Here is a 20,848-nt window from a genome sequence, read left to right as displayed (position 1 = left end):
GCTTTTAAGCATAGTAAAAGAAAGCAGAGGTATAGTAAGAGAAAAACAGGGGGCTGGAGGGAGGGTAACCAGGACTGCAAAAGTGAATACACTCGAACATCTACATTTATGGTAAGTGTACACAACTGTACTATGTTCATCATGTTTCACTGTTGCAGTCATTACATTTGGGTAGATTCCCAAAGCAATGGTTGGGAGGATGGATTTATACAGCACTAGGACCAGCTATAAAGCCCTGCAAAGCAGCAGTGGCAAAGCCAGCTCTGGATTTAGAGAAAATTGGTAAGTGGTAATGCTTGGTGAAAGTATGAACTGAACTCCAGATAGCAGCTTCTGGAATATCCCTGGTAGGAACACCTCTGAGAAAGGCTGTTGAAGTAGATGCAGCCCTGGTGGCATGAGATCTGATCCTCTGGGGGATAGGTTTTCCATGGTGCTTATAACAGAAATTAATACAATGGCTTATCCATTTAGAAATGGTTTGCTTTGAAATAGCCTTCCCCTCTGCCCCTGCAGCAAATGCTACCAGCAGTTGTTCAGATTTTCTTCGAGATTTAGTCCTGTCCAAGTACAATCTAAGTTGTTTGTGTACATCCAATGAATGCAGAATCCGCTCCCCCTTGTTCTGTGGATTGGGAAAGAAAGTTGGCAAATGAATGGACTGATTAAGAGCCACACTGGAAACCACCTTGGGCACGAATGATGGATTGGTCCTGAGAGACACCCTGTCCGCATGAAAGATGATGAAAGGCTCCACTGCCATAAGGGCCTGTAATTCAGATATCCTTCTAGCTGAAGTGATTCTAAAAGGAAGGCTGTTTTCCAAGAAATACATTTTAAGTCTGCAGTAGTAGCTGGCTCAAAAGAAGGTAGAGTGAGTTTCTCGAATACAAAGTTAAGGTCCCAGGCAGGGGTTGGAGCTCTCCTGGGTGGTCTAGTTTTTGGCCCCGCTGAGATACTGCTTTAGAAGAGGATGACAGAAGAGGGGGGGGTTCTGTGTTGTAGTGAGCTGAAATGGCTGAAGCATGGATTTTTATGGAAGAAAAAGACAGGCCCTTGTGAAGCATCTCAGTTAAGTATTGCAAAATCTGAGGTAAATTGGGCACTGCTGTCCTCATCCCTTGAGATTGATTCCAGGCACAGAATCTTTTCCATTTGTCAGCATAAGATTATCTAGTACTAGGTCGTCTAGCCTCCAAAATGACATCCATCACATGTTTGCTGAGGGATGCTAAGGGGGAATTTAAGTGATTAGCCAAGCTGCAAGATTCAATGTTTGGAGCTGAGGGTGCAGAATTTGGTTCTCCTGCTGAGACAGTAAGGAAGGTGTCTGAGGCAGGTGCCACGGTGAAATGTGTGACACACTGCGCAGGAGTGGGTACCAGTGTTGGCTATGCTAGTCCGGAGCGATCAAAATCATTTTTGGTTTGTCCTGTTTGACTTTTAGTAGAACTTTGGAGAGCAGAGGCAGAGGGAGAAAGGCATAGACTGACACAGCATCCACTTTCCAGGCTGTTTTGTGACGAGTTCTTGTGTAAAATTTGTCCAACTGGTAGTTCTGGGGTGAGGCAAAAAGATCTATGTCTGGGCTCCCCCCATTTGCATGTCAACATGTTGAAAATCCATGGTTCCAGTTTCCATTCGTGTGGGTCCATGAGATTTCTGCTTAGTTCGTCTGCCAGAGCATTCAGCTTTCCTGGCAGGAATTGAGCTTGTAGTTGTACTTGGTAGCTCAAGACTGTGTTCCACAATGCCATGGCTAGTCTGCAGAGGAGGTAGGAATGTGTACCCCCGTGCTTGTTTATGTACCACATAACCATGGTGTTGCCCATCTTTATTAGTAATTGTCCTGGATGAAGCTAGTCCTTCTGTACAGCTAGCATTTCTTTTTGATTGATATGAAGGTGCATTTGACTTGGGCTCCATCTGCCCTGAATCCATTTCCCTGCCAGATGAGCCCCCCATGCATAGTCTGATGTGTCTGTAGTTAGGGTTTGGGTGGCAGGGGGTGGTGTGAATGGCAGTCCCTTGTTTTGGTGGCAGGCCTCTGCCCACCATAGGAACTCTAGGTGCAGGCAAGGTATGATAGGAATCATTGTTTCCAGGCTGTGACAATGTTGACTCCATAAACTTTTTAAGTACCACTGAAGTTTCCTCATATGCAGTCTTGCATATGGAATTAGAAGAATGCAGGAGGCCATGAACCCCAAGGCTTGCAGTATTTGCCTTGCAGATAGCAGGGTCTTTGTGCCACTTGTTTGAAGTAAGTCACCAAATGAATTTGCTTTTCTGGCATAAGGAAAGCCATCTGTGCAGTTGTGTTCAAGCTTGCACCCAGGAATGTAATTTTTTGAGAGGGTATCAGCTGAGATTTCTTTTCATTTATGGTGTACTCTAGACAGGTTAGAACTCTTTACAAACGCCAGATGTTTTAGAAGAATGGCCTGGTTTTCTGCCTGAATTAGACAATCGTCCGGGTATGGATATATTTGAATATTTTTTTGCCTGCAAAAAGCAATTACTGGAGCCAGGCACTTTGTGAATACCCTGGGAGCAGTAGACATGCCAAAGGGCAGTGCAGAGAACTGATAATGCATGCAGCCTGCTTTGAAGCATAGTTATCTTCTGCAAGATTCCCTGATTGGAATATGCAGGTAAGCCTCTTTTAAATCTAGAGTTGCCAACCAGGTATCCTTGCCTAGCATAGGAAGTAACTGGTGAAGCGTCAGCATCTTGAATTTTGGAATGTCCAGAAAGGTGTTTAGAGTAGACAGGTCCAGAATTGGACGCCATGATTTGTCTTTTCTGGGTACCAGGAAAAGTCTGGAATAGAAACCTTGTCCATTTTCCTCTTCTGGTACTAGTTGAATTGCCCCCATGTTTAGGAGAGAAAGTACTTTTCTTAGCCTCTGCCCACTGATTTGGGGGCAGGTCTGGCCACCCATTTGGAGGTGGCAGAGTGTGGAAATGAAATCTGTATCCCTGGGACACTATATTTAAAGCCCATTTTTCCTGGGTTATAAGTTGCCTGTTGCTTGAAAGAAGAGCCAGTTTTCCCCCCAAAGGGGCAACTAAGAGGTAAATGCTTGGTAATTTTAAAGGGAAGTCACTGAGACGGTTTACCATAGGGTGGTGCCTTGGTGTTTCCAGATTTGGAAGTGGAAGCACCCCATTGCTTACTTCTGAAAGTCCCTTGGGACTGAAACCTGGTGCTTTTGGAATGTCTGGATTTGGTTGGAGTGGCTCTGGAAGGAGCTGGAAAGGACCAGTTCTTAGTAGGCCAGTGCCTACTAAATCTAGGAGGTTGTACTTGTAAGAAATCTTTCACAGTTTGCATAGATTTAGCTTTATCTTCCATATTTTTTAGAACTTCTTCAGCCTTATTGCTAAACAGGCGGTCCTGCTATAAAGGAGCATCCAAAAGTTTTGCTTTAACATGATCAGGCAGAGATTGCTCCTTAAGCCAAGCATGCCTTCTAAGCACAGACCCAGTAACAGCAGCCCTGCAAGAGGCCTCTAAAGAATCAAAACCACATTGAAAAGAACATTTGCCAACTTGTTCAGCTGAATGCAATAAATCCTGTGAATCTTTATTCTCCACACAGTCATAAATCAACATCATTTTCTGTTTAAGCAGTCCCATGATATGCTGTTGATATTTTAGCAAATGGAATTGACAGTTTAAAGCCCTGATTGCTAAGGTTGAAGAAGTATAATCCTTTTTACCCCATCTATCCAGTGCCCTGGAGTCTCTATCAGAAGGGGTAGGATTTTTAGCAGTAGAAGCCTTAATGCCCTAGGGTCCCTGAGAAATGGTTTCAGGGTCTGCAACAGGATTCTTGAAAAGGAATTTGTGGGACTCAGGAACCCTGTAGTGCCTGTCTGGTTTGCTAGGGGCTGGAGGCAAGGAATCAGGGGCCATACTGGATTCCGAAAACACATAATCAACAATGTCTAGTACAGGAGGTACAGCCAAAGGCCTATGCTGAGGAAGAAGGAGGAAATCCCTAAGCCTCTTTTTGGATTCAGAGAAATCCTGACTTTCCCAGTGGAAATGTTCCCTTAAGGTATGTAAAGTTTCCCCAAAAGAGAAATCCTCAGGAGGAGAGGCACAGGGAATGGAATCCTCTGCATCACAGTCCTCATAAGTAGGTATGGATAAATCCAGATCATAAGAAGTGTCAAAAGAAACAGAGTCCTGTCCAGAAGATTCTTAATCATGTTCAATCCTAGGTTCATAGGTTGGTACTAGGCTATCAGCCCTAGGGCCTATACAAGCTTAGCCATAACAATTTCCTGGTTTATTTCTTCCCACACTATTTACTTCCCTTGTTCAGCTGAATGCAATAAGGCCTCTTGGGGGGGGGGGGGGTTGACTACCCCTGATTAGAGTAATTAAATCTTCAGACATTTTGATCATTTGATTTTTAGGCATAGGGGCCCTGAACACGTGGCCTGGGCGTCATTTTTTTTAGACATAGATCGGGACTTAGGCCTTAGTACTGAAGCTGGAGTCAGTTTAATATGCAAATCTGTAGGCCTGAATACACCCTCAGAAGCAGGTGCCTGCTCAGTGGCTCCGGACCCATCCAAGGTAGAGACATCCATGGGTTCCATATGTGAAGCATCTCGTGGCATACCGGACTCCGAATGGGTCTCAGTAGAGGCCTGCAAATCAGAAGTAGCAGGTATCAGGGGCTGCAAAAGTGCCTCATTGAGTACCGGCGAACTAGTGACTGGCTTAGGAGAAGCGTTGTTGGCAGTTTTGGATCTCAACAGCCTGTCTCTGTCTTTCTTTGCATTTTTTCGGTATTCCGATAGTCAGATGGCTAATTGACGCCATTTTTGGATAATGAAACCTAGTGCCGAAATATTTAGAAGCAAAAATGTACTGACGACAGATAGTGCGCTGATTAAATAAAGCCCAAAACCGACAGCAAGGTAAGTCATGGTCAGGGCCTAGGCAAGGACTACAGTACAAATGAAAATCCTTATGAGGTATTTGTTTCCCACAAGTAATGCAATTATTAACTTTTACTGACATTGGAAAGGAGCAAGAAAAAATGTCCCCAATGGGGTACTTAGCTTTTAGTTGAAGACTTCAGTTCTGAAACTCGAAAACAAAAATTTCAGGAGTCAGCCGACCGGCACTTGCGAAATGCTTCTGCTTCAGGCACCGCGCGGCAAGAAAGACTGATGTAATGGCGTCGGCTGGATGTTTTATACCCCTGACGACCTGACGTCATGGAAGAAGGGACAGCAACCGAAGCAGGACCCAAGACTTTGTTAATCAGGCCGACTGAGGGCAACCTGCCAGCAGATTACCCAAATGTAATGACTGCAACAGTGAAACACGATGAACATCTGAGCGTTCCACGTTCCTAAACACCCTGGAGTATATTATGGTCCAACCTAACACTCTCTTACTAGGTGACTTCAACTACCCCTCCATTAACTGGGTAAACTACTCATGTACCAATACACTTGCCCAAGGTTGCCTGGAGTTCATTAATTCCAATGCCCCGGACCAGCTCATCCTTACCCCCACCAGGAGGTAGCAACATCCTTGACTTGGTCATTACTAACATTGTCTACACCAATAATCAGCTCCTCCCTGGTTAGATCCGAACACAAACTAATTACCTTGGAAATCCACATCCCTCCCACCCCCCAGCAAAGGTAACCACCATGAAAAACTTCTCCAAAGCTAACTTTGGGATCCTAAAAACAGAGGTGGCTAACTTCACGGCAACCATGCAAATGGAGAACAGTTGCGTGACCTCAGAATCATACACCAATCCACTGTACGAACATGTACACAAATGCATGGATCTCGCCATACCCAGTAGAACCAAGACGTTCTCTTCAAAAAAAAAGGAAGCCAATCTGGTGGTCCCCTGCCATAAACGAACTCTACAACAGGAGAAGGAAACTGATGCGGAATAAGGTGAAGTCCCCAAGACTGAAAAAGACTCCCTTATCTGCTTCAACAGAAGTTGAGATCCCTCATCAAATTCTCTAAAGCTAGGTATGAAAACAGAATTGCAGCAGATAGCAAAGACAACCATAAGGCCTTCTATAGTTATGTAAAGAATCTCCATAGCAATACCCAGATTTGCTCTGAGCTACTGCGCAATGATAACTCCTATACCGAGCCAACAGATACTGCCAGTATACTGGCCAACAGATTCAGTGCCCCCCCCCGCCAAAAGGACCAATCACAATACCAGTAGATTTCCAGGCACCCAGTATTACTGCCGCACAGGTTAAAATAGCACTGTCCAAGGCCAAGAATACAGCTTCTATGGGACCTGACAATATCCCTAGTTGTGTTTTACATGAACTACAGAGTGAACTAGCACCTCACCTGTGTGCCCTGTTCAATCACAGCCTCAACTCAGGCTTTGTCCCTGCCGAATGGCACACTGCTACAGTCATCCCTCTCCACAAAGGAGGAGCGACTACAGACCCTGGGAACTATCGCCCCATTAGCCATACGAGTCTGATATGCAAAGCTATGGAACGCATCATCATGGACCTAATAAACAAGGATACAGGGAATTCTACACAGTTTGGTTTTGTGAAAGGTAGATCATGCCTGCTCAACTTGGTCGACTTCTTTGGGTCAGTCACCAGAGCTGTGGATGATGACTACAGCCTACCTTGATCTGCCAAGGCCTTTGACACCATTCCCCAGTCAGGAATCATAGAAAAACTCACTGAGCTTGGCTTCAACCCCTATATCACTAGGTGGATTGCAAAGTGGCTCACAGATAGAACCCACAGTGTGAAAGTAGCTGACTCCAAGTCAGACTGCCGATTACTCAAGAGTGGAGTTCCACAGGGTTCGGTCCTGGGTCTTCTCCTGTTTGGTATCTACTTCTCTGAAGTCCAGGCCAACACGAAGGGACTCTGGCTGACAAATTTTGCAGATGATTGCAAGTTGGGAGCTATCATTAACTCCCCAAGTGATAAGACATCCTACAGAATGGCCTCAGTGTGACCAATGACTGGTGTCAGAACCAAGGTCTTAAGCTCAATGTCAAAAAATGTGTCATCATCCCCTTTGGGAAAAACCCGGTTCCCATAAATTACCACATTGATGGTAGTCCACTGAACACAGAAGGCATTATAAGAGACCTGGGAACACAGATTGACAGCAACCTCCCTTTTGATCACTACATTGCCACTGTGGTCAGAAAGTCATTCAAGTTCTACATCCCATCACTAAGGGTTTTGCATCCAGGAAGAAAGAGGTCATTGTCAACCTCTCGAGTACAATACCCATTTGGCATGTACCTCACTAGACACCTGCAACAACTGGAGATGCCGCAAAAGTACTTCACAAAGAGGATCCTAGGCCTTAAACACTTCTCCTATATGGACAGACAAAAAAAAATCCAACTATTCTGTCTCATACCGCCTACTAAGAGGTGATCTCTGCTTGACTTACAAATCCATGTCTGACCCAGCTCTGTTAGAAATGCTGCATCTAAAGAAATCCCAATCCCTTTGCACCACAAAAAGCCCCAGGAACATTAGTCTAATACACACCTATGAACCTATAATATATCATAATGCAATCTAGATGTAGCTTTCCTGTAACTATTTTCAAATACCAAAATCATTCATCACCTTATCAGAATTAAAATACTTTCAAAGCTATTTGTTCTGTGCATCCTTAAAAACTCCCATTGATAACTGTTTTTTAAATTAAATCTGTTTCATAAGGTTTCCGAAAAATGGATATAAAAAGGACAGAGCCCTAAAAGAAACATCCACAAGTAAGCTCTGCAAGCAACTATCATTCAAATTTCACCTGTCAGCATGATTAGGTACAGATCCAGAAACGGTAATGGCTCTTGGTGGATACATTCCATTTGGGATGTGAGCTTCGTATGGAACTTTCTGTAAACAAAAAAAAGACAATTTGACAAAAAGAAATGAAAAACATTGATGGTTAGACAAACAATAAGCCACAATTTGAGGTATTTTCATTTGTCATCATGTGACTTAGCAAACTGAGTAAACTAATGTGCTTATTTTCAGTAAAAAGTACAGTTTTGTACCTACCATAAATGTAGATGTTCGAGTGTCTTCACTGCTGCAGTCATTACACTTGGGTTATCCTGCCATCAGGCAGGCCCACAGTTGGCCTGAGTTCTAAAGTCTTGGTCCGGCGTCAGTTGCTGTCGCCTCTTCCCTGATGTCAGTACGCCAGGGGTATATAAGAAGCAGCCAATGCCATTTTCTTCAGTTTTTCTTGCCCCAGATGTCAGGTGCCCCCAAAAATGGTAGACAATACATATTGCTAATAAAACATACAAAAAAGGTAAAAATAAAACCTTCAGTAACTAGCAAATACACCACATAGGTAGTATAGGTTAGTCCCAGATAAGAAAGAGGGGCTGGCGGGTGGGTAACCTGGACTGCAGCAGTGAAGACACTCGAACATCTACATTTATGGTAGGTACAAAACTGTACTATGTTCATTGTGTTTCACTGCTGCAGTCATTACACTTGGGAAGAGTCCCAAAGCTGAGTTTGGGTGGCTGGCTCTATAGAGGATTTGGTGTGGCTATGAGACCCTGCAGCACTGCAGTGGCAAAGCCAGCTCTGGATCTAGAATGAAGTGGCAAATGGTAATGCTTGGTAAAGGTGTGCACTAAACTCCAAGTTGCAGCTTCCAAGATATCTTTGGTAGGTACTCCTCTAAGGTAGGCAGTAGAAGTGGCAGTTGCCCTGGTGGAATGTGGTCTAATATTACTAGGTACAGGTTTCCCATGTTGTGTGTAGCAGAACCGGATACAGTGTCCTATCCACTTTGAAATGGCCTTTCCCTGTGATCTTGCAGCATATGATACAAACAATTGTTCAGATTTTCTGAAAGCTTTTGTTTTGTCCAAGTAGAAGTGCAATTGCCTGTGTATGTCCAAGGAATGTAGAAGTCTCTCCCCTTTATTCTGGGGATTTGGATAAAATGTTGGCAAGTGAATAGATTGGTTAAGAGCCACGCTGGATACCACCTTAGGCATAAAGGTAGGGTTTGTTCTTAAAGAAACCCTGTCTTGGTGGAAAATGATGAAAGGCTCCACTGCCATTAGTGCCTGCAGTTCTGAGACTCTTCATGCTGAAGTTATTGCCAGAAGCAGAGCAGTTTTCCATGATATACATTTTAACTCTGCTGAATTGGCTGGTTCAAAAGGAGGCAAAGTGAGCTTTTCCAAAACGAAATTGAGGTACCGAGTTGGCGTTGGTGCTCTCCGGGGCGGTCTTATGTTTTTAGCCCCTCTGAGGTACTGCTTTAGCAATGGGTGAGAGAAAATAGGAGGATCTGTGTTGTAATGAGCTGAGATGGCAGAAGCGTGAATCTTAATGGATGAGAAGGACAGTCCTTTGTCCAGCATCTCAGTCAAGTATTGTAGTATCTGAGGAATGTTGGGGACCAGAGGATCAAGGTTTTGAGCCTGGTTCCAGGCACAGAATCTCTTCCACTTTTCTGAATAAAATTTCCTGGGTGGTAGGCCTCCGGGCCTCCAAAATGACATCCATAACAGCTTTAGAGAAAGAAGTTGTCTGTTTGGCTAATCAGGTTTAAGGTTTTGAGCTAACTGTGCAGAATCTGATTGTTTTGCTGAGTCAGAAGGTGTGGAATTTGAGGCAAAATCCAAGGTGGGCCTTGAGCTAAGTTCTTTAAGATTGGGTACCAATGCTGGCATGGCCAGTCTGGAGCAATCAGAATCATCTGTGTTTTTTCTTGTCTGGCTTTTAGGAGTACCTTTGTAAGGAGAGGCAGAGGTGGGAAGGCATAAACATTTAGGCTTTTCCAGCTGAACGAAAGAGCATCCACTTTCCATGCTTGTGTGTGATAAGTCCTTGTGCAGAATTTTTGTAGTTAGTAATTCAGTGGTGAGGCAAAAAGATCTATATCCGGGCACCCCCATTTTTGCATTAGTGGTGTTGTCTGTCTTTAAAAGTAATTGTCCTGGATGCAGAAGATCCTTGAAAGCTGTAAGGGCATTTTGTACAGCCAACATCTCTTTTTGATTGATGTGAGGATGCATTTGGTCTGTGGTCCATTTGCCCTGAATACATTTTCCTGCCGTGTGTGCTCCCCAGGCATAATCCAAGGCGTCTGTTAAAGTCTGACTGGCTGTGGGAAGAGTGAAAGGCTGACCGTTGTTGAGGTGACATGCATGTGCCCACCATCGAAACTCCTGTTGTAGGCAGGGAATTAGCGATATTACTGTCTCCAAGCTGTGAGAATGTTGAGACCAAACACTTCTTAGGTACCATTGTAATTTCCTCATATGCAGTCTTGCATATGGAATTAGTAGTATGCAGGATGCCATGAATCCCAAGGCCTGCAGAATTTTTCTTGCAGGGAGTTGGGACTTTGTTACCATCAGTTGAAAATACTGAGTCAGTTGTCCTTGTTTGTCTGGCGTGAGATAAGCCATCTGGGCCATTGTATTTAAGCTGGCACCCAGGAATGTTACCTCTTGTGAGGGCACTAGTTTTGATTTCTTTTTGTTTACTGTGTACCCTAGGCAACTTAATCTTTTTACGAATGCCAGATGCTGTAGAAGAATGTCTTTGCTCTCTGCTTGAATCAGGCAGTCGTCCAGATATGGATATATTTGAATTCCTTTTTGTCTGCAAAATGCAAATACTGGTGCCAGGCACTTTGTAAAGACCCTGGGCGGAGTAGATAAGCCAAAGGGCAGTGCAAAGAATTGGTAGTGCATTGAACCAGCTATGAATCTGAGGTATCTTCTGCAATTTTGTCTGATAGGGACATGCAGGTATGCCTCTTTGAGGTCCAAAGTAACAAGCCAAGCTTTCTTGCCCAACATGGGAAGGAGCTGTCGTAGTGGTTGTAGTGCCAGCATTTTGAATTTTGGAACATCCAGGTAAGTATTTAGAGTGGAAAGATCCAGAATGGGTCTCCAGACTTTGTCCTTTCTGGGTACCAGGAAGAGTCTTGATTAAAATCCTTGTCCTTTTTCCTCCTGTGCTACGTTCTGAATAGCTCTCATGTCCATGAGAGCTGTAATTTGTTTTTGTGCCTCTGCCCATTGATTTTGTGGCAGGTCTGGCATTCCTTTTAGCCTTGGAAAAGTGTGAAAGTGGAACCTGTAACCTTGAGACACAATATTCAGCACCCATTTGTCTTGGGTGATCTTGCCAGTTTTGAGAAAAAAGTGCTAGTTTCCCCCCAAGGGAGCTGCCAAAAAGGAATAGTTTGGCATTGGAAGGGGGAAGTCATTGGGACTGTTTCCTGTAAGGTTGTGACTTGTCCTCACCTCCTTTTGGGTTTGAAGCACCCCATTGTCGTGGTCTGTAAGAGCCTTGTGGTGGAGATCTGCCTCTTGGGCATCTGTATCTGCCTTTTTGTGGCCTGTCTGACACTAGAAAGGACCAATTCTTTGTGGGCCAATTTCTGCTAAATCGTGGTGGCTGTACCTGTAAGAAATCCTTTACTGTTTGCATAGATTTTGCCTTATCCTCCATTTTCTTTAATACCTCTTCTGCCTTAATACCAAATAAATTATCTTGCTGCAAAGGCGCATCCAATAATTTTGCCTTAACATGATCTGGTAAACTTTGTTCTTTTAACCAAGCATGCCTTCGAATCACAGATCCTGTAACTGCTGCTCTACAAGAAGCTTCTAATGAATAAAAACCACATTGCAAAGTATGCTTTCCCACTTGTTCAGCTGCATGCAATAAATCCTGCATTTCCTTACAGTCAGGTTGTTCTGCATTTGTACTCATTTTCTGTTTTAATTGAGACAGTAAGTATTGTTGATATTTAAGCATGTGAAACTGGCAATTTAGAGCCCTCACTGCTAAAGTTGCAGAGGTATAAACTTTCTTTCCCCATCTGTCTAATGCTCTAGAGTCCCTATCCGAGGGAACTGGATTCTTAGCCGTGGTAGCCTTAACCCCTGTGGGACCCTTGGAAATAGTTTCTGGGTCAGCAACAGTGTTTTTATAAAGAAATTTGTGAGAGTCAGGGACTCTGTAGTACCTGTCTGGCTTGACTGGAGCTGGGGGTAAAGAATCAGGATTTAAACTAGATACAGAGAACACATCATCCACAATGTCCAACACTGGCAGAATAGCAAGGAGCCTGTGCTGAGGCAGTAAAAGAAAGTCTGAGCCTTTTCTTGGATTCTGAGTAATCCTGGCCCTCCCAATGGAAATGCTCCCTCATGGTATGTAATGTTTCCCCAAAAGAGTAATCCTCACGAGGAGAGGCTGAAAGAATTGATTCTTCAGCATCAGAATCCTTATAGGAGGGTAACGAATATCCCTGGTCTGAAGAGGAATCAGAATATACAGAAACCTGATCAGAGGAATCATAGTCTGTATCCTGCCTAGGCCTTTTATCAGGAGGGGGATGGGAACCCCTGATCAGATATCAAGTCTTCGGCCATCTTGAGCATCTGTTTTTTAGGCATGGAGGCCTGTCCAAGTGAATGCTGTACTTGCTTCTTTGTCTTTAATGTAGGTTTAGTCTTGGCTGTAGTTGCAATGGTAAGTTGAGTAGGCCTGAAAACACCCTCAGAAGCCGATGCCTGCTCAGCGGCTCCGGACCCATCTGAAGGGTTAATTTCCTTTGGCCCAACACCTTGAGTATCCAGAGGCCTAGGCACCTCAAGGCACCTCCACGTGGGAGTCAGTCGCGGCCTGTGGTTCTGAGGTAGCGGGTGTCAGGGGCTGCGAAAACGCCTCACTGAAAACCGGCGACTGGCCTAGAAGAGGCTTCGCCATCAGTTTTGGGCCTCGGATGCCTTTCCTTATCTTTGTGTTTTTTGTGCATTCAGGTCATCGGTTGTTCCGACGGCATTGTGTAATTAAACCTTCGCCCAAAGTAATGGCGAGCAAAATCAAACCGACGTTTAATAGTGCGTTTGTTAAATCTAGCACAAAACCGACAACTAGTGATGTCGTGATCTGGGCCTAGGCATGGAATGCAGTAAGAATGAAAATCCTTATGAGGTATTTGCTTCCCATAAGAAATACAATTATTAACTTTTACTGACATCGGCTTGAGGCAAGAAAAATACTTAGCTTTATTGAAGACTTTGGTTCTGAAATCGAATTTGAAATCACAGGAGTCGGCCGACCGGCACTTGCGAACTGCTTTTGCTTCGGGCACCGCGCGGCAAGAAAGACTGAAGAAAATAGCGTCGGCTGCTTCTTATACACCCCTGGCGCACAGACGTCAGGGAAGAGGCGACAGCAACCGACGCCGGACCAAGACTTTGGAACTCAGGCCGACTGCGGGCCCACCTGATGGCAGGATAACCCAAGTGTAATGACTGCAGCAGTGAAACACGATGAACATCCAGTGCTTACCTACTCTTACAAGAAGTCTCAGAAAATAACTCTATTTCATTGCCTTCCTACTGCACAATGATGACATTTACAGTGCTTGGATAAACACAAATCATAAAATCTAAAAAGGAATGAACCATGCAATTTACAGTTGATAAACCAAATTGCTCAAGCAGTCTGTTGTGCAGGTAAATGTTAAGGGTGTCTGGCATCCAAAGAAAGCCATAATTTCTTGCTTAAGCTAGATGCACAATGGTTATGAAGTCTACAGAACTGGTGCACAGCACAACCTCTAGCTTTCTTCAGGCAAGTTTTTGATGTAGTATTTACAAAACACTAGTTAAGGCTACACTTTCACAACTCATCCAGAAACAGTGCTTGTCTGCACTTTGGAACAATAAGTAAATCACTAACAAAATTGTATAAAAGAAAGAAAAGAAAAGAAGTTAAACATACCATTATGCTAAACAGCAACATGAAGAAGCTTCAATGCCAGATATTGTCTTAACATTCAGAGCAATAGAAATACAAGTGAACTAGTTTCAGAGTTGTGTGAAAAGCAGCAACATGCACTTCAAGTGTGAAGAACACTGGTGTCACAAATACAAAGCAAACCTGTGCCATGCTACCACCTCTCCAACTGCGGAACAGAGAAGTGGCTCAATAACAGCTGACAGTTTAGAAAGAGGGAAAAACAGATGAATCAATTAGTCCCCAAACTACATGTACACAACCTTTCAGTAGCTGTCTCTCTCTCTTTTCCAAGGGCACAGCGCTGATCACTTTTAATAGTTGCTAAATCAGCATTTATCAAATGGCACAGCCTTCCTGAGAAAAGACAGGCAGACGTAAGTCTAAAACTGTTGTGTACCTGGAACATTAACTATTCAATATTGCTTTAATGTAGGATCAGGTTAAATGAATCAGGATAACAATCATTTAACATGTCTGCATGGAAATAGTAAAGAAATAATTTGCTAAGCCATATCTTGGCTATATTACAACTACAAGTGTTTGCATGTGTACATGTGTATCTGTGTGTCTGTGTGTGTAAGCATGAATATGCTAGAGGGGCTGGTTTGCTTCTGTACAGCAAGTAAAAATACTCAGTATAGTATCACCCAAAGTGATTTTTGTTAGCTGGGAGGATCAGGGACGTTTTTGTGGTATAAGAGAAGCTCACTGTGACAGAGTCTGAGAAGTTAACTTCTAAACCAGCGGTCCCCAACCGTTTTCATGTGACAGGCTGCATCAAGAAGATGTAATGAAGGCAACAGCCACCATGATTTGTTTTATTTATTAACCAGTATATTGATTTTATTTACTTACTTTCTTATTTAGTTTCTGTTTAACAGATACAGAATGACAGCAAGGCTAACATTCCCACCACCAAAGTCTTCATCAGATTTAAACCATTTACTGACTTTCTCATAACCTGAAAAAAAAAAGGTGTCCAGCAAAAATATCCTAGTTCCAACTGGCAAAATATGAAACAAAATAAATTGGAGCTATTTGCCTTGCCTTTTTACCACCCTTAGCCACAGAATTTCAAAAGAACCAAACGTATGCTCTGAACAGAAATCCATCTTTCTGTAAAGATGTCTCAGCTATAGTTTTCACAGCAAATCTAGATACCACAAAAGCATTGGATTTTACACTCTGTCAGGCACACCCACAATATTATTAGTTTCTCACTGCAACAAAATGCCTGCCCACACACACACACACACACACACATACACATATACAAACATTCATTCACATTCACTTTTCACAACCATACATAAAAACTGTTGCCTGAAATTTGTCCGGACTTTGAACTCATTTATACAGTATCAGCACAAGAAAGTACTCGGTCATACATACACACAGTGGCAGATTAAGTGTACCTTGAGCCCCGAGCTGTTTTCAAATTATAGGCCCCCACATACATTTTTAGGACTATGCATAAATGAATGTTTTCCTTTGTATTGACCTTCTTGATTGTTTTAAATTATATTTCTTGTTTAAAACAGCAGCATTTGACACAGCATATTTTAAATTTGTAGCCTTGAACATTCTTCCAAGTTTGCAGTGAAATAAAATGTATAAACCAATAATGGTAGAAACAACCATCTGTTCTCATTAATTATACCTACTTTATTGACTGTGTATACATCAGATGTCTAATTGGGGTAAAAATGACCACAGGAAAGTATTCCAACTTGCTTTACCCAAACACACTCTAGTCTTTCAAAGACAGACTAAATATGTTTTAACTTTATCAACTCAGCAGGGTCAGTCATATTTATCCAAAGTCGTCCCATAAACATTGTTGACTAAATCCTTCTCAGATGTCTGTGTCAAAAATTAATAATAAGGACCAAAGCAACACATTTTAAAATTTTCACACAAAAACACATCAGCCATATTAAAGTATTCAAACTTAATTCACACACATGTGTAACTAGTCCTGCAAAGTTAGATTAAAGATTGTGTAAAAACAAACAGAAGAGCATAAGGTACATTCATCCACATATATCTCCCACCACCACCAGCAGTATTTTTTGACTGAGTACACCCCTTACTGTTAAGAAGAAAAACACACACATGTACTTTACTTGTAGCTTTGAATGAATTACAATAAATTGCACAAAATCACTAGTATCATACCATAAGATCCAGCCAAGTGTAGCACAGTTTAAAAAGAAGTGTATTTATGAGGGCATAAGAAATATTAACCCCATGATATGATATACTAAGTCAACATGCAAAATCTCTGCAGAAGGATAACTCATCTGAATAACTCTACATTAAGAGAACTATTAATAACGCAGAAGCTGCAAATGGCAAACAACTTTGCATTTCAGTACTTTACCTGCAAATGCAATACCTGTGGCCCTTGAAGAATAAATGTTCTATGTTGCATTAAAAAAAATGGTGTGCGGCCGCTGTTGTCATAACATTTTATGAACTACATCATCAATGCAACAGGGAACTGCTGGCAAAAAAACAACCACAAGTTCATGGTCAGTTACTAGGCAAGCAGTCCATGAGACTATTAAGGAGTGTAGCCAAAATGCTCAGTTGTCCCAAAGTTGCTCAAGGCTGCTAACTTGTTCAAGGCCACACTAAAGGTAAATTAAGGCAGAATGTTGCAAACTTGGCACCCTTGGCAGATGGAATGGTTTCTTAACAAGTCAGAGCTTTAGTCCTTCATACTAACTACCAGACAGAATAGCAGGCTTTAACTAAATGCAGAAATCCTTTACAATCTAATGTAGCAAAGACTGTTTCATACCAATATGCAGCAATGACTGCATAATAGATGCTGAAGATCAGATGGTTATGATCATCACTCTAAATAATACAGACTATTTGACTTTCAAATGTCAATCCCTTCACAGTTGATGGAGGCTGTAAAGAAGGCACTGCAAAACATTATTACTAAAATGCAACATGTTTACACTATATTGCACAATCCAGGTGTTTTAAATGACTTAATTATTTAATGCAATTAATAAATCAAAATAATTAAAAAGAATATAGATGTCGCATCAGCTTTTCTTCAACAAAGCACAAGTCATACAAAAAAAAACTGAAATATTACTGCATATAACATACTTTTTTGTGATGGGGGGGTGGCTTACATGCTTGCAGGACACCTACATATTTCTGACCTCCCAGTATCTTCCCTGTCATGAAGAATAGCCATCTCCTCTGATATCACTCAGTACAGGTATACCTGAATGGCTTAGAATACCGTATTGACGCAGCATACACCTTCAGAGTAAATTGAGGTGGATCATGGTCAAATGGGCCCTATGCAGGGTAATGAACCACATCCCCACCAACCACACCAATATCCAATTACTTGGCTGTCTCAACCCTATTACCATATATACACTGTTCCAACTTGGCAGTGTGCATGCTATTTTCTTCTTTACTTTTACAAATATCACAGATAATTGCATTTCATTTACAACTTTTATTTCAAATTTTACAGCAAAAATACTGACAGTCATTTTCTAAACAAAACACTCACAGTAAAAACAGACCTAGCATGTGAAACAAATTTCTCTTCCTCTGAAACTCGCATTTAATGGGCTGCCAGATGCATTTTCAATAAAGTACAAGTGACATGTGCAGATTAATAATCAAACAGCACACAGTGAATAATTAATTAGTATCTTTGTGAGTATAAGAATTCAAAAGGCAAATGTGTAATGCATCTGTTAACAGTCTGGGACAGTCCACTAAATACAAGTGCCCCTTTTCTGGCATAGATCAGGAGTACTGAGTGGTGAATTAACTTGGTCACAGTCGCACAAAAGGTTGAGTAAGTCAAACTCTGGTATACAGAAAGCAACTCTATAACAGGTCATAGCCTTACTCATAGGCACTAAGTGCTTGACAAACTGCTGCAGTCAAACACAGTGCATTTCACATGTGTGCCTGCAAAAAAACAAGCTAAATGAAAAATGCATTCATACTTAATATTTTAACATTAAAGTTATAGGCTGATTAATATCCAATTTATCGGGAAGTAAATAATAAACACATTGTCAATATTCCAATATTCAACAAAACAAGAAAACAAAGGATCTTGTCCAAAGAGCATGACTCATATAATGTTGATTCTGTTAACTGCAATCAATGTCCTTTCTTTACACCACAGCTACTCTAGCTCATAGGTAGTTATTAGGCCTACAGTCCATGTAACCACTGAGGAGCTTAGCCTAAACTTCCAGTTGCCCCAATGCACTTGTCTGGTTAAATGACTTGCTCAAGGTCACACAACAGGCAAATAAGGGCTGAGGGTTTCAAACTCAGTACTACAGGAACTACAGCTCACAGCTTTAACCCTGTGTACCAACTGCCAGAATAAAGTAAAATAGGAGGGGAAGAATTCAAACCCACACCCTTGACACAGGAACCAACAGTATTAAACCACTACACAAATTCATAAGTTACAAGTGGAATAGTGTGATGCAGGAACCAAGTATTTATACATACACACTGATGTTACCATCAATTACAGCTTGCTCAAAGTCACACAGCAGGCAAATGGAGGTGAAAAGGCTCAAACATTGTACTTTAGACTACAGGAAGCAGTACATTCAGTATATTAATACTGCACAGCCTTGCATGCCAGATAACTCCAAATCCCTTAAAGCATAATCAGAACAGAATGTTACATAGGCATGCATTTTCGGAACAATAAAAATGATGAAACTCTAACAAATGCCAATATTAACTGTAATGTTCGGTAATTTACCAGAAGAAAAAGACGTTAACAAGGGACAGAGCATAAATATGAGACAAAAATCAGCAAAACTGGTGACAGAAAAGAGGCATGCTACTCTAATTCTGAAGAAGTCAATAGCTTATTGCTGACAAAAGCACTAAATAAAGGTTGTTGCTGGGATCCACCTGTGCGCCATATTGTTCTTCGTGTATCTACTACATGCTACTCTAATTCACTTAACAGAACAGCAGATGGTGTTTCAGCATGCAACTCTAATGACCAGCATTATTGACTTACTACAAATCTCACAAACGTTTAACCTTCAGTGATTTATCAGAAAATGAAAAAGAATATGTGAATATCTGGCAGTTAGTGCAGGGGTTTAATGTTCTACACTTTAATGAGTTGCTCCCTGCAGTGAAGGATGCAAGGTTTGATTCTTTCTACCTCCAATTTCTTGCTATGAGACTCTAAGTAAGTCACTTAACCACACAGTGGTCCTGGTAAATGTGTTGCAAAATAAATCCCACACACAATAAATAATTTGTTTCAACAAAATATAATGACTGTCTGGCATTGTACTGACACACACACACACACACACACACACACACACACACACACACACACACACACACACACACACAGTAATCTCACTCATCTGCAGCAGTCAGATTTCACTATTATTCCAGCGTGTGTCATTCTATGCTCAAACCAAACCTCCTTTTCAAAGAAGATGCTCATTCCTGCACTCCTGTACTTCCTGAACATGTATTTTCTGCTAACACATGTACTACTTTTCTGCTACTTCTTGTACTGCCTGCTGTTACTTCCTTGGTCCATGGAAGAAGAGAGTTTTTGTTTTTTATTAGGCAGGTCACATTACACAAACAACTCAAAATTAAATGTTTCTGTTGACTGGCTGGGCCCCTCCCCGAAGCTGTGAGCCCTAGGTGGCCACCCATTGTGTCCCTATTATAATCTGCCATTGCATACATAGCCAATCAAGCATCAAAACATTTTCTAATTCAGAAAATGCATGTCAACATATGTTAACACACTGTCACACACAGGTTCATAGGTTGGTACTAGGTTATCGGCCCTATACATCGACCTATACAAGCCAAGCCATAACAATTCCCTGGCTATTTCTTCCCAAATAGGTACCAAAACATTCCCTCAATCATAAATAACAGCCATTGAGAGACACACACACACACACACACACACACACACACACACACAAACACAGTGTAAACTTCATCATAGCACAAAGTAACACATTGTGCTGTAGACTGCAAATAAACCTTCAGGTCACATGCACTACATTGTTGGTGATTACAACTCTAGACAGTGTAAAAGCACTCATTCACTTGGACAAAACCACAAAAGGTAAGTCTCTCATAAGTCAGAAAATTGCAACACAGTTGTGATTCATGGATATTATATGCTTCACCATTTGCCAAAGTAAACACCAGACAAAAACACATATGGCATTCCCAAGTTAATATGTGAATCTTATATGACCAACTACACATGTCCTGCTCTACATTTGAGTAATAGAAATGGAGAAAAAAAGATCAACCTTCTGGCAGATTTAACTGGCCATTTCTTAAACACAAAAATTATTGTTTCTTAGCTGAATTCTTTCAAAACATTTAGGTTACTACTTTTGTTTTTAAAACAAAAAGCATACAAATATTAAAGTATAAGTAAGAAAATGTTAGAAGAAAATTTCTATACTTACAAAATTAGTTGGAGCAGAAGGGTAACTGGAAATTCCCTGTACAGTACACAAAGAAAACATTTAGTGGGAAGATTTTTTACTTCAGCATTTAACACACACACATCTTCATCATCTGTAAGTGACTTGCTTGCAAAATGCTGGAAAGGTAAATCATATGTCAAGCCAAACATAGTACACATCCACTCATCTTGTAAAGTACAGTGCAAATAACTATTTATGTATTTTGTATGAATGTATTGCCAGATATGACGCCACTGCTACAACTATAAACATCTATAGAAAATGTTCCTCAGCTATGTACAACAGAGTTAATAAAGCCCTTAAATATGGTAACAGCGATGCCCCACAAGTCCTGTGATACACTGATATTATATATAAATACGGGCTCCATACAGCAGGGTCCATTAATTCAGCACACGACAAAACATCTGGAGCAAATCAGTGATCTCTCCAGCAGTGACCCACAAACAACAAAAATGTCCTTTCTGTACTATGTATATCTTCATTGCTATATTAAAGAATACAAA

General features: G+C 41.6%; 1 protein-coding gene across 1 annotated transcript in view; it reads right to left on the bottom strand.

Annotated features, from left to right (window-relative positions):
• The window catches only part of LOC122787755 (galectin-9B-like), a 562,044-nt gene that overhangs the window by 259,455 nt on the left and 281,741 nt on the right, over nt 1-20,848 (bottom strand). The window contains exons 8-9 of the mRNA XM_044054650.1: nt 20,322-20,357; nt 7,820-7,908 (exon numbers count right to left, since the gene is read on the bottom strand). Coding sequence (XP_043910585.1) covers nt 7,820-7,908; nt 20,322-20,357 — 125 coding nt within the window. The remainder of the gene's footprint in view (nt 1-7,819; nt 7,909-20,321; nt 20,358-20,848) is intronic.

The sequence above is a fragment of the Protopterus annectens genome, chromosome 13.part0 (genome assembly GCF_019279795.1).
Source record: "Protopterus annectens isolate FY-2018-M chromosome 13.part0, PAN1.0, whole genome shotgun sequence".
Taxonomy (NCBI): domain Eukaryota; kingdom Metazoa; phylum Chordata; order Ceratodontiformes; family Protopteridae; genus Protopterus; species Protopterus annectens.
This window is presented reverse-complemented; position numbering and strand designations above follow the sequence as displayed.